Source organism: Protopterus annectens, chromosome 4.part0, assembly GCF_019279795.1.
Source record: "Protopterus annectens isolate FY-2018-M chromosome 4.part0, PAN1.0, whole genome shotgun sequence".
In the NCBI taxonomy this organism is placed as follows: Eukaryota; Metazoa; Chordata; order Ceratodontiformes; family Protopteridae; genus Protopterus; species Protopterus annectens.
In genome coordinates this window covers 45,747,625-45,760,354 of record NC_056733.1, presented here as the reverse complement: position 1 = coordinate 45,760,354, position 12,730 = coordinate 45,747,625, and the positions used below count along the sequence as shown (strand labels likewise).

Sequence of the window (12,730 nt, the reverse complement as noted above, 5' to 3'; positions counted from 1 at the left end):
GAGTTCCACTGTGGCGAACCCTAACTGGGAAAAGCCGAAAGATAAACAACAACATACAGTATCTTAGCAACCACTCAAGTTACACACATACTGTCAGCAGCATTTTATTCATTTAGCTGATAGCTTTCATATGAGGCTGAGGAGTTCTGTGTGTGTTACTTGATTGTTGAGATATGTAGAAAAATATGAAAACTGTACCTATATAAATTAATATAATGAAAACAGCAGTTAATATCACTTTAGCTGCACTTCACAGAGGTCAAATATTAATGCATTTGAGTTTGCCATTGTGTAAGCTTTAAGAAGAAATATTTAAAAACTTTGTACATAGCATGGTTTTGGCATTATTTATGCAAATATGAGCAAGCAGTATTTGACACCTAGAGGCGTCAGTAGGAGTTAACTGCAAATGCACCTGGAGGTGTCACTCAGATGTAATGAGTTAAAGCAATTTTGCAGGAGACTGTGTCCTGACACCTCCCCATTGTGAATGGGACACATCTCTAAACACCCCCACTACTTGTATATATTAACTCTGAGATTGCAGGATAATATACTGGACAGTATAAATTCTCCCACATTCACACTTGAAATGACTTAAGTACCATTGAGATTGTTGTTCCATGGAGGATGGGGAATACTGTGATGTACCACACTCTGACAGTATATGTTCCCTTACATTCTCACATGATCTTTTGCTGCTGAGGATTGCAGTCGTGGCCCTAAGACTTTCTACAGACATGCAAAATTTTGATCTCTGTGGTAAAGCCCCAGTCTTGGTAGATGAGTGCCTTCTGCTTTCTGTATTATTACAGCTTACTGTACATCTCTTTTACATTTCATTTGTTTCAGAAGGTTTTACGTAAAGCTGAGAATGTCAGAAAGGCTTCTGATAGCTAACAGACTTGCATCTCACCTTACGTCTTTAGCAAGCTCACTACTCGGATCTGCAATCTTCCGTTAGGAAAAAAATGCTGCCTCGGCAGCAAAGCTATGTATTACATCCCAGTGTAGAGTCCATAGTCCTTTGTATTACATCCCAGTGTAGAGTCCATAGTCCTTTGTATTACATCCCAGTGTAGAGTCCATAGTCCTTTGTATTACATCCCAGTGTAGAGTCCGTAGTCCTTTGTATTACATCCCAGTGTAGAGTCCATAGTCCTTTGTATTACATCCCAGTGTAGAGTCCATAGTCCTTTGCATTACATCCCAGTGTAGAGTCCGTAGTCCTTTGTATTACATCCCAGTGTAGAGTCCGTAGTCCTTTGTATTACATCCCAGTGTAGAGTCCGTAGTCCTTTGTATTACATCCCAGTGTAGAGTCCATAGTCCTTTGTATTACATCCCAGTGTAGAGTCCGTAGTCCTTTGTATTACATCCCAGTGTAGAGTCCGTAGTCCTTTGTATTACTTCCCAGTGTAGAGTCCGTAGTCCTTTGTATTACATCCCAGTGTAGAGTCCGTAGTCCTTTGTGCAGGAAGGATTTGCTGTTTCATCCTGAAAGTGCCTCTTTGGTGGCTGAAGTTATGCACATTTGGAGGGAAGGCAAAAAACTTTCACTTAGGTTGTCTTCCTTTGCCAAGTGAGAGTTATCTAGTATGGGCCCCAAAGCAGTTTATCCCACAGTTTTGTTCAGTATGCAAATCATTAAATTAGTTGCACCATCTGTGTAAGATAGACTTTTTGTAAGTCGGATTGTTTGCAGTTTCCACTTTTTTCCGCAAAATTGATTCTCAAGCAAATGAATCCTAACAGGTGCAGTGCATCTCAAGTTTATGCACCATAGCCTATCATCAGTCTGAGACTTGAATTTCAGATAGGTAATACTGATTGTAGATTTATTTTAAGCAGTTGATTCATAAAGTTTACATTTTTTTTCTGTTCCTAGGAAGCTCTCTTTTTTGGTAGAAATTTAAGACAGTAGGATTTTTGAACATGAGTGAGCAGAAAGTCCGTACACAGTACTCAGTAACTGGGTGGCAGTAAAAACAAAACTCTCAGTGACAAAGAAGATGTCTGACTCTTTAGACCTGTCCATCCAGCCATTAGTTTTTGAATATGAGAATAAAGGCCATGTACTGTTTCACACTTCGAATATGTTTCACAAGACACTTGAATTATGTGGATACGTCAAAGGAAATCAGAAAGGTTATCAGTTGTTTGTCCCTTCACGAAAGAATGGCAAGGACCGCCTGCCAAAAAAAGAATCAAAATAGCTGGCCTGTTTTTGTGTATTTCTGTTGTATTCTGATAAATGCATCACAATTCCTGAGACCCCTGTCAGAGAGCCCATTCAGTAAGAGCCGTTGCTCTTTATGCTGCTTATTTAACAAGTGTTTCAGCTCAGGTATATGAGGGGCTGCAGTATGGTGTGACATTTATTGCATTCACTGTTTGTGTATTTTAAGTTTGACTGTGTGTTCATGAATTGTTTCTCATTAGGATGGACTACAGCTGGCACCTCCCAGTGCTGCTTTCATGAATAGCTTGTGTTGCCCTTTGTTGACATGGCTACAGTACAAGATTGATATTTGCTTAGCCTGGGGGAGATTCACATGCTCAGAAGTCTAGGCTGGTTGACTACTGATGTGGTTGAGTAGAATCCATGTATTAAGCATGCAGCTAACAGGCTCTCTCCCTCAAAGATCTAATGTTATGCTAAGCACCTATACACAGCCATACATTGTTAATGTTTGATTAGTTCTCTAGCAGAATAAAACATCAGTTTTTTCTAGAATACTGTTCAGCTGATTAAGATGATCAATAATGTTGGCAGGAGAAGGGTAGAGCAGATATAATCTATCATGTTTATGTCCAGAATGTAGTGATAAACCTTAGAGGGAGAGAGGGTGGTTATGGAGCTCATTTTTGAAATCCTGTGTGTAATAATGAGTTTGACCCTGAATCCAAGAGTTTTATTAGTTTCATGTATCTATGAGCATAATTTCTTACCTTGGCATTAGATGCCTAATACTTTTTGCTTAGGGTTTTCATGGGTTCAAAGACCATCAAGTGCAACTCCAAGTGTGTGCTGTTTGTGTGTGTGATATGTGTGTCGGGGTGTGTGTGTGTGTGTGTGTGTGTGTGTGTGTGTGTGTGTGTGTGTGTGCGTGCGCTATTTTTCTGTTTAGGGTTTCATTCACACAGTATAGAACAGCTGTGAAGACAGTGTAGAAGGAACTTGATTTTTGATAGATATTTGTGGCTGGATATAGTGATGACATGTGGAGATAGTGTCAGTTGACGAACTACCTTCATATGTCACATTTTCATAAAAGGCATGAAATAATCATTTAGTGTGGGTTAAAGTCTTGGTTTGATTTTGTATTAGAAATTAAGTTAGAAATGCAACTGTTTAATAAATAGTTCAAAATATGTGTGAATTGTTATATTCTTTTATGTCAGTACACCAGAGAATTAATGGTCAGCTTTTTGTAAAACTAACTGTACATATTGTGATTTTTAGGAAAGCCTTCCAAACTCAGTGCTCAGCCTGATAAGTGGGGAACTACACTCCTACAGTGATGTGTGCGAAAGTCTTTCAGTGGTGGAGGTGACCTTGGGATTCCTAGCCATGGCAGGAGGTGACTCCAACATTCCATTGGTAGAGTATGTGAAGAAGGACTTAAGGATGGAAGATCAAGTCACTCAGCATATAGAAAAGGTAAGGTTTATATATCTTTATATATATATATATATATATATATATATAGAGAGAGAGAGAGAGAGAGAGAGACCACTTTTGTATGCAAGTCTTGAAATGGACTTTTATTTTTCTAAGGTATTTTTTAGTAAAAAAAACTATTGTATAGAGAATATTTTTGTATACTTTTTGTAGCCCATGACTGCTAACTATTGAGCCACCACAGAGCAGCTTGTGTTGTGGCCATCACTCTTACAGCCATGTGTAGTATTTTGTGCCCTCTCCAGCCTCTTGATGGTGAGAGCATGTTTAAGCCCCATTCCCAACCACTGGATAGAGGACATGTAACCCGTGTCACTGCAGTAACCATCATGCTTTCTCTCTGCAGTTGCAGTGAGGGCTACTGAACATTGACTTGATGGTCAAATGTCCTCCAAACCTGTCCTTTCATTGCCACCTCTTTTTTGAGGGATTGAGGTAGATATGCCTATTCTCCCATGACAACTACTAAACACATTTGTGTCTCTTAAGTTGTAGTCAGGGACATTATATTATTTTTTTCAGCAAGGTATGGAGCAGTTAAATAGTGCAGTATCACTGAAAGCAGCAGTGAGAAAATATGAGGAAGGATAACCTAAGTAAATGTTGAGCACTCTGAATTAAGTTCAGAAACTGGCTTAAGTAGCATATTTTTATTTTGTTTGTTTATTTTTTAGCAGAAGTGTATTGAACTTCGTGTTTACCAAACAACGTGTTTGTAAATTCATCATCAACATCATATTACAATCATTTAGACATTGCATTTACATATTTACCTTTTTTCTATAAACCTTTGACTGCAACTTTTTATTTGTTGCACATTGTTATATTTTTCTTAATATTATAACCCTCTTCTAACTCCTCAAATATGTCCAAGAACCAAATAACTACGTACACATATCTGGAAAAAAACACTTTTCCCTCATCAGGGCAGATGCTTCTGTTAAGATGACCACCAAACCAGGCATTAATCAAACTAAACCTCGGTTTAGTTCTCCCACATACTCTTAACAGCTTCCCTTATAGTAATATTCTTTAGCATTCTGCTGCTGTTTTTATTTTACACACTGCAGAGCTGCAGTTGCCTGAATGGTTAACATTACCTTCTTCCCTGCAATTCAGTAAATTCCTTTGTTTACTTCAATCCCTTTACAACATTTCACTCAGTAAGGTCACCAAGAAGGTAATGGCGAGTCCATTTACCTACTTAACTGAATAAAGTACTGGAAACTTCAACAAGGTGTCTTTATTTCCCCCATAGGGAGGGTATCAGAGAGAGTCTCCTAGATCTGCTAGCTGAAGTGATTTTATCTGGACTAATCCTTTGTGCTCTATTTCTTATTAATCCTGCAGCCTTCTGGGTCACAGGTGGGATACCAGACCTTACATGAGCACTCTGGATTACCTCTTTTTTCTTTACAGTATAAGAAAAGATGAAAGACTTAACAGGAGCAAGTTTAAGTTAATATAATATTGTGATCTTGAGCTGCTGGGATGGGTGGTAGGGTGTGAAAGTGAATTGATTATTTTATATGTAGAATTAAGATAATAATTTTCCTTGTTTTTAAAAGGGTGGATTTCTAGATGAATATCCTTGGCTTAAGCTATACACAAGTATTGTTTTGTTTTTTATGAAAGCAAAACTATGAAATCCATGAAAAATTTTAAGTTTCTTGCATCTGCAAAGATATTAGCAGGTTTTCCATTAGAAAATGATTTTGGTGAGAGGCAAGAAGTCTTCAGCTGAATGTAGTTGGCCAGGGGGACTCCTGTACAAAATGTTTTGAGGCAGATTTACAAAGATTCCTTCATGCATCTTGTAAATTAACAGTTTTTTCCTCATTGTTGACTACTTTTACATGAAGACGAGCTATCTGCAGGTACAAGCAGTTAATCTTGAGAGTTCTGAGTATGCAGAATTTAAAGGAATAATGGCGGCCAGTTTTGTGAAAAGTAAAGTTTTAAATTACAGGAAGTGAATGAGATAGTAGCCACCCTAGCAGCCTTAATAATTTAATATGTTTTATAGAAGATTGCTTAGTTTAATTTTAAAGGTAGCCAGTGCACTTTCTTAAAGCTAAAAGTAAATGTTTTCTGAAAGCATGCAGTCTTTTTTATTTCACATCTGGGAGGGTAATAGAGATTAGACAAGAATAAACAGCAATCTGTTTAAGTGGGCATGGTAGATTTGTAGTAGTAAAAGGCTGTTGACAAGGGAGGAGGATTACTTTGGCATGTGTTTATATTCCCAAAAAACTGCTGTTGTGGAGCTTAAGAAAATCTGTGGTGGAATAATCGGCTTTCATCAGAGAATGTTACTTATAGGTGGGGAATGGAACTTGAGTTACAATAGTGAGGATGTAACAGGGAGATCTAGAAAGGAAAATATAAGAAAAGTGCGTAGATTTCTTAAGACATTTATGAAAATATTTGGTATAGAAGACATGATATAAGTAGTTGGAACTTGGGGCAGAACTTACATATTCTTCCCCAAGGTACAATAACTGGAATAGACTGGATAGAAATGACATTTCACAGGAATATGTGCAATTAACTAAAAGGTTTGACTCATATCCAGTAACTATATCGGATCACACATTGATAACGACTAAGATAATGTAGGGTAATGAATTAAAATGAGACACTGGCACTTTTCCACCTTCCTGTTAAAAAGAGAAGAATTTAAGCAATGGGTAGTGGAAATTAGTTAAGCGTTATTAAGGAGGATAGAAATTTCTTCAGAAGGGATAGCTAATGAGTGGGATAAAATGAAAATGGAGTTTAACATATGGTAGAAATAAAATACAAAAGGATATAGTTAAGAAGTATTAGAAAATATTTAGAGGCGCTGACAAAGGATAAAGCATTACAGAATAAGGGGAATCTTGCAGAGCAGGAAGAGGAGCAACTGCAGAGTGCTAAAGAGAAAATAAGTGAGTATTTGGATGATATGTATGAGCTTAGAAAAATTGTTAGGCAACTATTTTAATAACTCTGGAGTAATAAAATTTTAGCTCATTGACTTAGGCAACAGAAAGTAAAACAAGCTTTCTCCAAACTTAGTGATCATATAGGGAAGTATTATAGATATTTTGGAAATGTTATGAAAATTTGTATAAAGCAGAGGAATGTGGAAATCAAGAAAGAGCACAAATGGAAATATTTATGAAGGCATAATTATGCCAAGATTAGTGGAAGATGAGGTTCAACAAGTAGTTAAGATAAGGAGAGATTAGATAAACATGGTGGTAGATGGTATTCTTGTGGAAGTCTGGAAGTTAGGAGGAAAGAAAGTGATAAAGGTCTGGAAGATTTTGTTTAATAGTATTTTATAAGGAGGGGAAACACCAGCATCTTGGAACAAAGCTATAATTGCATTTATTATCCAAAAGGTTAAAGACCCCCTCAGACTTAGCTTCGTATAGGTACACTTCAATTTTAAACCATGACTAAAAAGCGTTTGTCTATGCTAGCTAAAAGAATTGCAAAGGTGTTAGGATTGATCTGTATTAATGTGGTTTTTGTGGAGGGTAAGCAAACATTGGACAACATTAATAAAATAATGATGATCCAGAAAGAAGCAGAATGTAAGAAAATACTGCTGCTGCTGTTTGGTATCAGTGCAGAGAAAGCATTACACACAGTAAGCTGGGATTTTATGAGTACAGCATTGGAAGTGTTTGCATGCCCTAATACAACAAAGTTAATTAGGATGATATATGAGGCAAGAATTAAAGTTGGAGGGTTCCTCTCTGATAAGTTGTGTTTGAGCAGAGGAACCAGGATGGGGTGTCCTCTTTCCCCTTTGTTATATGATTTATTTATAGAGCCATTGGCATAAAAGGGACTCAGGAATTCAAGTATATGATTTATATGCTCATCAAGAAAAGTTGGCTTTATTTGCAGATTTATTTATTTTGTACTTGATAAATCCAGAAAAGGACATCTCAGTGTTGTGGAATATTTTGATACAATTTCAAGTCTTTTCACTATATAAAAGTAACGGAGATGAAACAAAGGCTGTAGCTGTAAGAAATGTACTCACCCACGAATTGGGTCAGTAATACGCATATTTATGGGACATGATAAGATGGAGTGCAGTTTAAAAAAGGTTCTGTTTTAATGCAGCTAATGATATATGGAAATAAAACGTAAGATGCTAGAAAAACTGAGAAACTGAAAGCTCTTGTTTGTGGATATGGATTTTAACATACAAGCAGTGAAAATGTTTTAGTCCCTTTCGTTTCATTTACAAGTGAGGTATATTTTTTATCAGTAAAAAAAGAACCAAACTGGTAGAAAAAACGCTCACTTTATTCAATAACAAACAAAGCTTTCGGGAATGTCCCTTTTTCAGCGTAAATGCTAAATTAATTAAAGCATTATTATATAGTAATTAATCAATAACCCATATGACACAGCCACCCAGTGTATAAACAGACATTAAGAACACATTCACTTCTAAAAGACTCAGTATAATCAAAACATAAAATGCATATGTTTTATATATGCTTTCTTATAAAAAAGAAAGAAAAACATTAAATCAATCAAATTTCTTGACATAATTTGACCTAATAGTATACAAAAAATATATGTAAAATATTTTAAATAAAATGAAATACATATACTAATATTATTTCATAATTATTGGCATAAAATGTCAAACGAGGAAATTTTTGTTATATACACCTTATATTCCTAACTTTCTAACATGTGCCTATATATATTCAATGTAAATATATTTTTTATCAACCAGAGAAGACGTTATGGATAGTAGTTAATAAATAGTTGAAGGAATTATCTGGAAGAGAGAGAGGGTAAGAGTTACATGGGCAAAGATGAGCCTTCTAATAGAGCAAGATAGTTTAGAATTATCTGATTTGAAGGGATATTTTAGAGCTACATATTTAAGGCTCATATACATAGCATGAATAGTAGGTTATAATCCAGAGTGGAAGGGATGATGATTAAGCTGAGGGGGAGTTCAAGAAATAAGGAGAGAGTGGCATTTCGGATGCAGGTTCTTAAGGAGAATAATAACAGACATACAGAATATTATGTTCATAAAGTTGCAGACAGTATTCCAAGAACTATGTCAACACAGAAACAGAGAAAGGAGATTTTGCCAGTAGGAATGAGTACAAATCGGCTTCTCAGGGATGGCTGTAAACCTCAGTTTCTCTCTCTGCTCTGCCTTCTAAATCTGCCATTGTCAGTCTATCCTTAATTTTCATTTTTGACTTTTACAACTTGACCAGTGCATCAGAATAACTATTCAGTGCTAGCACTCATTTTTCCATTTTTTCCTCATTTGATTTTCTTGAACTTATCCAGGGTCCCACTTAAAGACTTCAGAGTGCATTTAAGAAAATTTCTCTTCAAAGTTTTTGGAAGCCATAACATACATTTGTATCCATAGACTAGCCTGCTTCCCATTAAATCTTTGGTTAGCCCTTGTCCAACACAATTTTCTCCTTTTCTTTTTTTCTTCACTTTACCTTTATTTTTCCCAGATTTGTTTTCTTTGATGCCGTCTACTCAGTCAGGAAATGAATTTAAACAAGACAAACATTTTACTGGCTTTTTTCATCAAGTATTGCTTTTCCATTCTGGGACAGCTGTGGAAGTCTACAGAAGCTCATCACTGAGCTAGAAAAAAGAAACTCAAATATCACTTCCAGGTGTTCTTTCATACCAGGAGATGAGTAGCATGTTTTTCTGCTTTGCGACAAAGAGCTGTACTTGAATCCATTGACCACTGAATAGAATATATTTGGAAATGTACATAGACACACTCACACAGTGCACACCCACATTAACATAGAAATATGAAGTTTGCTGGAAGGCAAGGACGAGTTCTTTTTGCGTTAATTCACGTCCTTACCTCATGGAAAAACTAGTGATCCTACAATGTCAAACATTTATTTTTTTTTTTTGTTATATCACCCTTCATAGAGTTGCATTATGTTTGTCCCATGCTTTCTACAACTGGTGCATTTTTGATTGCACTGTGGAGAAATAAACAGTAAAATGTGCAACTGGAAACATTTTATGAATTACATTGAGGATATTATAGCCATCCAGCCATAACCACCTTTTTCCCATTTTTGCACATGTGGTCAGGGTGTCACATTAACAGTTACCATCTAGAGCCATTTTTGACCACTAAACAGACACACACACACACACACACACATTATGTGTGTGTGTGTGTATATATATATATATATATATATATATAGATATATGTATATATAGGGTATATATTAAATCAGTGAACGCTGATTTATCAACCCTCTTTAAGTGAAAGGTGAAAATCCCGAACACTTGGAACAGCGATTTTTTTTTTCCCCCAGGGCCATTTCCTCTGCTGTGGTGCGATCTCAGAGTTGGTATATTTAAGTGTGGGGTGGGGGTGGGGGGTGGGGGGGGGTTGTAGAACAGCAATTTTTTTTCCCTGGGAAAAGAATTGCTGTTTGAGTGTTCTGGATTTTAAGCTTTCACTTAAATTAGTGTTCGCTTTTTTAAGCGTTCACTGATTTAACATGGACCCTATATATATATATATATATATATATATATATATATATATATATATATATATATATACAGCAACATTTAACAGAAATATACACCTAATATTTAAGAATGAAATAATTCAGTGTGTCCCATGAAAAGTGTAAGACACAGAGACTGTGTGGAGAAAGCATATAGAGGAGCAGGTTATGTAACCAGACAGAATGCACTTGCATTTTGCTTAACTTTTCAGATGTATTTTTGATTGCTTGGAGTTTGTATTAAGAAGTGTCTTTAAGATTGGAAAGGAGAAATTCCCCTAGTTTAGAACCTAACATTGAGAAAGAGAGGTCTGTAGGATTCATTTTGGATTGTGAGGTTTGTAGCAGTGGACTTGAGTGGTTGGGGTTTTTAGAATTATAATCTGGGGGTTGTCTTTTATGTTTAGATGATAAGGGAGAAAAGGGTCTTATTTAGAAGTTTAAAAAATTGTAAGCCAAGCAGCAGATCAGATATTTACTTGAGTGGAGGCCATTTAGCTGTTTCCAGAGTTGAACAGTGATCTTCATCACAAGAGAAGAAAAGAGTGATACATTAATTGATTTTGTTTGAAATGCATTCACTGTCATTTGTGTTTTTGATGTGGCAGCGGCTAAAGGGAGCCCATATTCAAGGTATAAGGACAATATATTTTCGTTCCTTTTTATTTATCCGTTGTTGACTGGGTTAGTCCCACTAGGCTAGTAGCTTTTTTGGGGGAAGACATGCCTGTGACTGACCTAGGTGAATAGGCAAGAAAGGAAAACATTTTTGGCATTGAAAAGGAGTGATTTCATCTTTTCATATGCATTATCAAAATGCAGATCAAAACTGAGAGAAGGGTTGCGGAACTTCCAAGATAGCTACACACTGAGTAACAGAATAATTTTAGCTCTCCAAATGTGAAAACAGAATGTCAGCAGAGAAAACCAGTGGACTTTTGTATTTCTGGGTAAATTTCAGTAACTAGCTAGTAAGTGCACTGCCTGGATGCCAGGAAGAAAGAAATATAGTGGAACTGAAGGAAAATCAGCTGCAGAAGGTGAGGAAAAAACACTGACTGAGAAAAGCACTGCAGCTCTTCAGTAAAAAGCACTGCAAGCTCCATACATCACTTCTACTAACCTAGAGGAAAGCCTAAGACAACTGCCCACAGACCTGGTTAAATAAGTGAAACACTGATGGAATTTATCAACTCAAACACAAAGGGCTAGAAAAAAAATAGAATAAGCTTTAAACAAATATTCAGATGAGGTGGTAAAACTGCAAAAAAATTTGATATCAGAATGAAGAAAAGACTGGCTGAATATGACGCTGCTCAAGAAGACATGTTTCAAAAAATAATAGAATTAGAGGGCAGAGGAGAGATTTTCAGCTGTACTAAAGAAGGTGTAAAGAATAGACTGTATTAATTTTGCGAAAGCACAAATAAGCAACTCAGCTGATATTCCACAACAGGAGTTGTTAATTGAAAGGGCACAATATGTGTATTTTCCAAACTTGGCTATGGGAAAGCAACATATAGCTTTAATAGTAAAGGTGCAATCCTACCAGCAGATGGTGTTTATTCTGAAAAAAATCTGTAGCAGAAGGGCAAAGTACAGCAGAGTGTTTGTGGAGAATGATTACTCATTGTACACCAGGCAGAAGAGGAGTAAATTTATTCCATTATTCTGGAAGTGTTGAAACACAGATGTGAGAGTCAAACTGCTGTACCCAGCTGTCTTCAAGGTATTCTTCCATGGAGGGACAAAATCATTTTTTGATGAAGTATATGCTAAGGAGGAAACAAAAAGTTTGTCCAACTAAAAGTGAGCTGTCAAACAGAAGGAGATTCTGCTCCTTGTTCTTCTGGGAATAAAGACCACAGAGAGACTGTGCCAGTGAAAACTTTTCCAGTGTTTCAATGGAAAATGCTGGAGAGAAGGACTGAAACACCACAGTTGACTAGAAGAATTGAGAGTACGATGGAAATGAAGCAGAGACAGGATTTGGGATATTGAGATGAACAGGAATAAAACTAATAACTTGGAAATGGACAAGTGTGGCATTACAAAGCAATAATTATATTTGTGAAATATGACATGGCAGGAAAATCTGGAAATATCTGAGTTTTTTTCGACTTTGTTGGACTTGTGGGGGACTCTGAAGTATATGCCCTAGTTCATGTCATTAATGTTCGGAAAAATACTTTGGGGAGGGGAAGAGGAGGGAAAAAAGTTAACTGTAAGTAAAACAATTTTTTTTCTTTGTAGTACTATTTTTATAGTGTATGATTTTCTTTGCATGCTATAAAGTTTTCTCAGTTGTTTTTAATGGTAATGGGGATACTGCTGTAAACAGGTGCTCCTTCCTTTTTTCTTTCTCTCTTTTTCCTTGTTTGGTTTTATGAAATGTCGGCACTGTGGTGGTAAAAAAAGGTATGGTTAAAAGAACATGATAAAAGAAAAAAAATGAATATGTTTTTCTCATTCTTGCATGGGAAATGGCTGC

At 36.3% G+C, this 12,730-nt stretch overlaps 1 protein-coding gene across 1 annotated transcript in view; it reads left to right on the top strand.

Moving 5' to 3' along the window:
- The window catches only part of RNF213 (ring finger protein 213), a gene marked incomplete in the record, with an annotated part of 2,890,576 nt that overhangs the window by 2,779,658 nt on the left and 98,188 nt on the right, over positions 1-12,730 (top strand). The window contains 1 exon segment of the mRNA XM_044069632.1: positions 3,467-3,664. Coding sequence (XP_043925567.1) covers positions 3,467-3,664 — 198 coding nt within the window.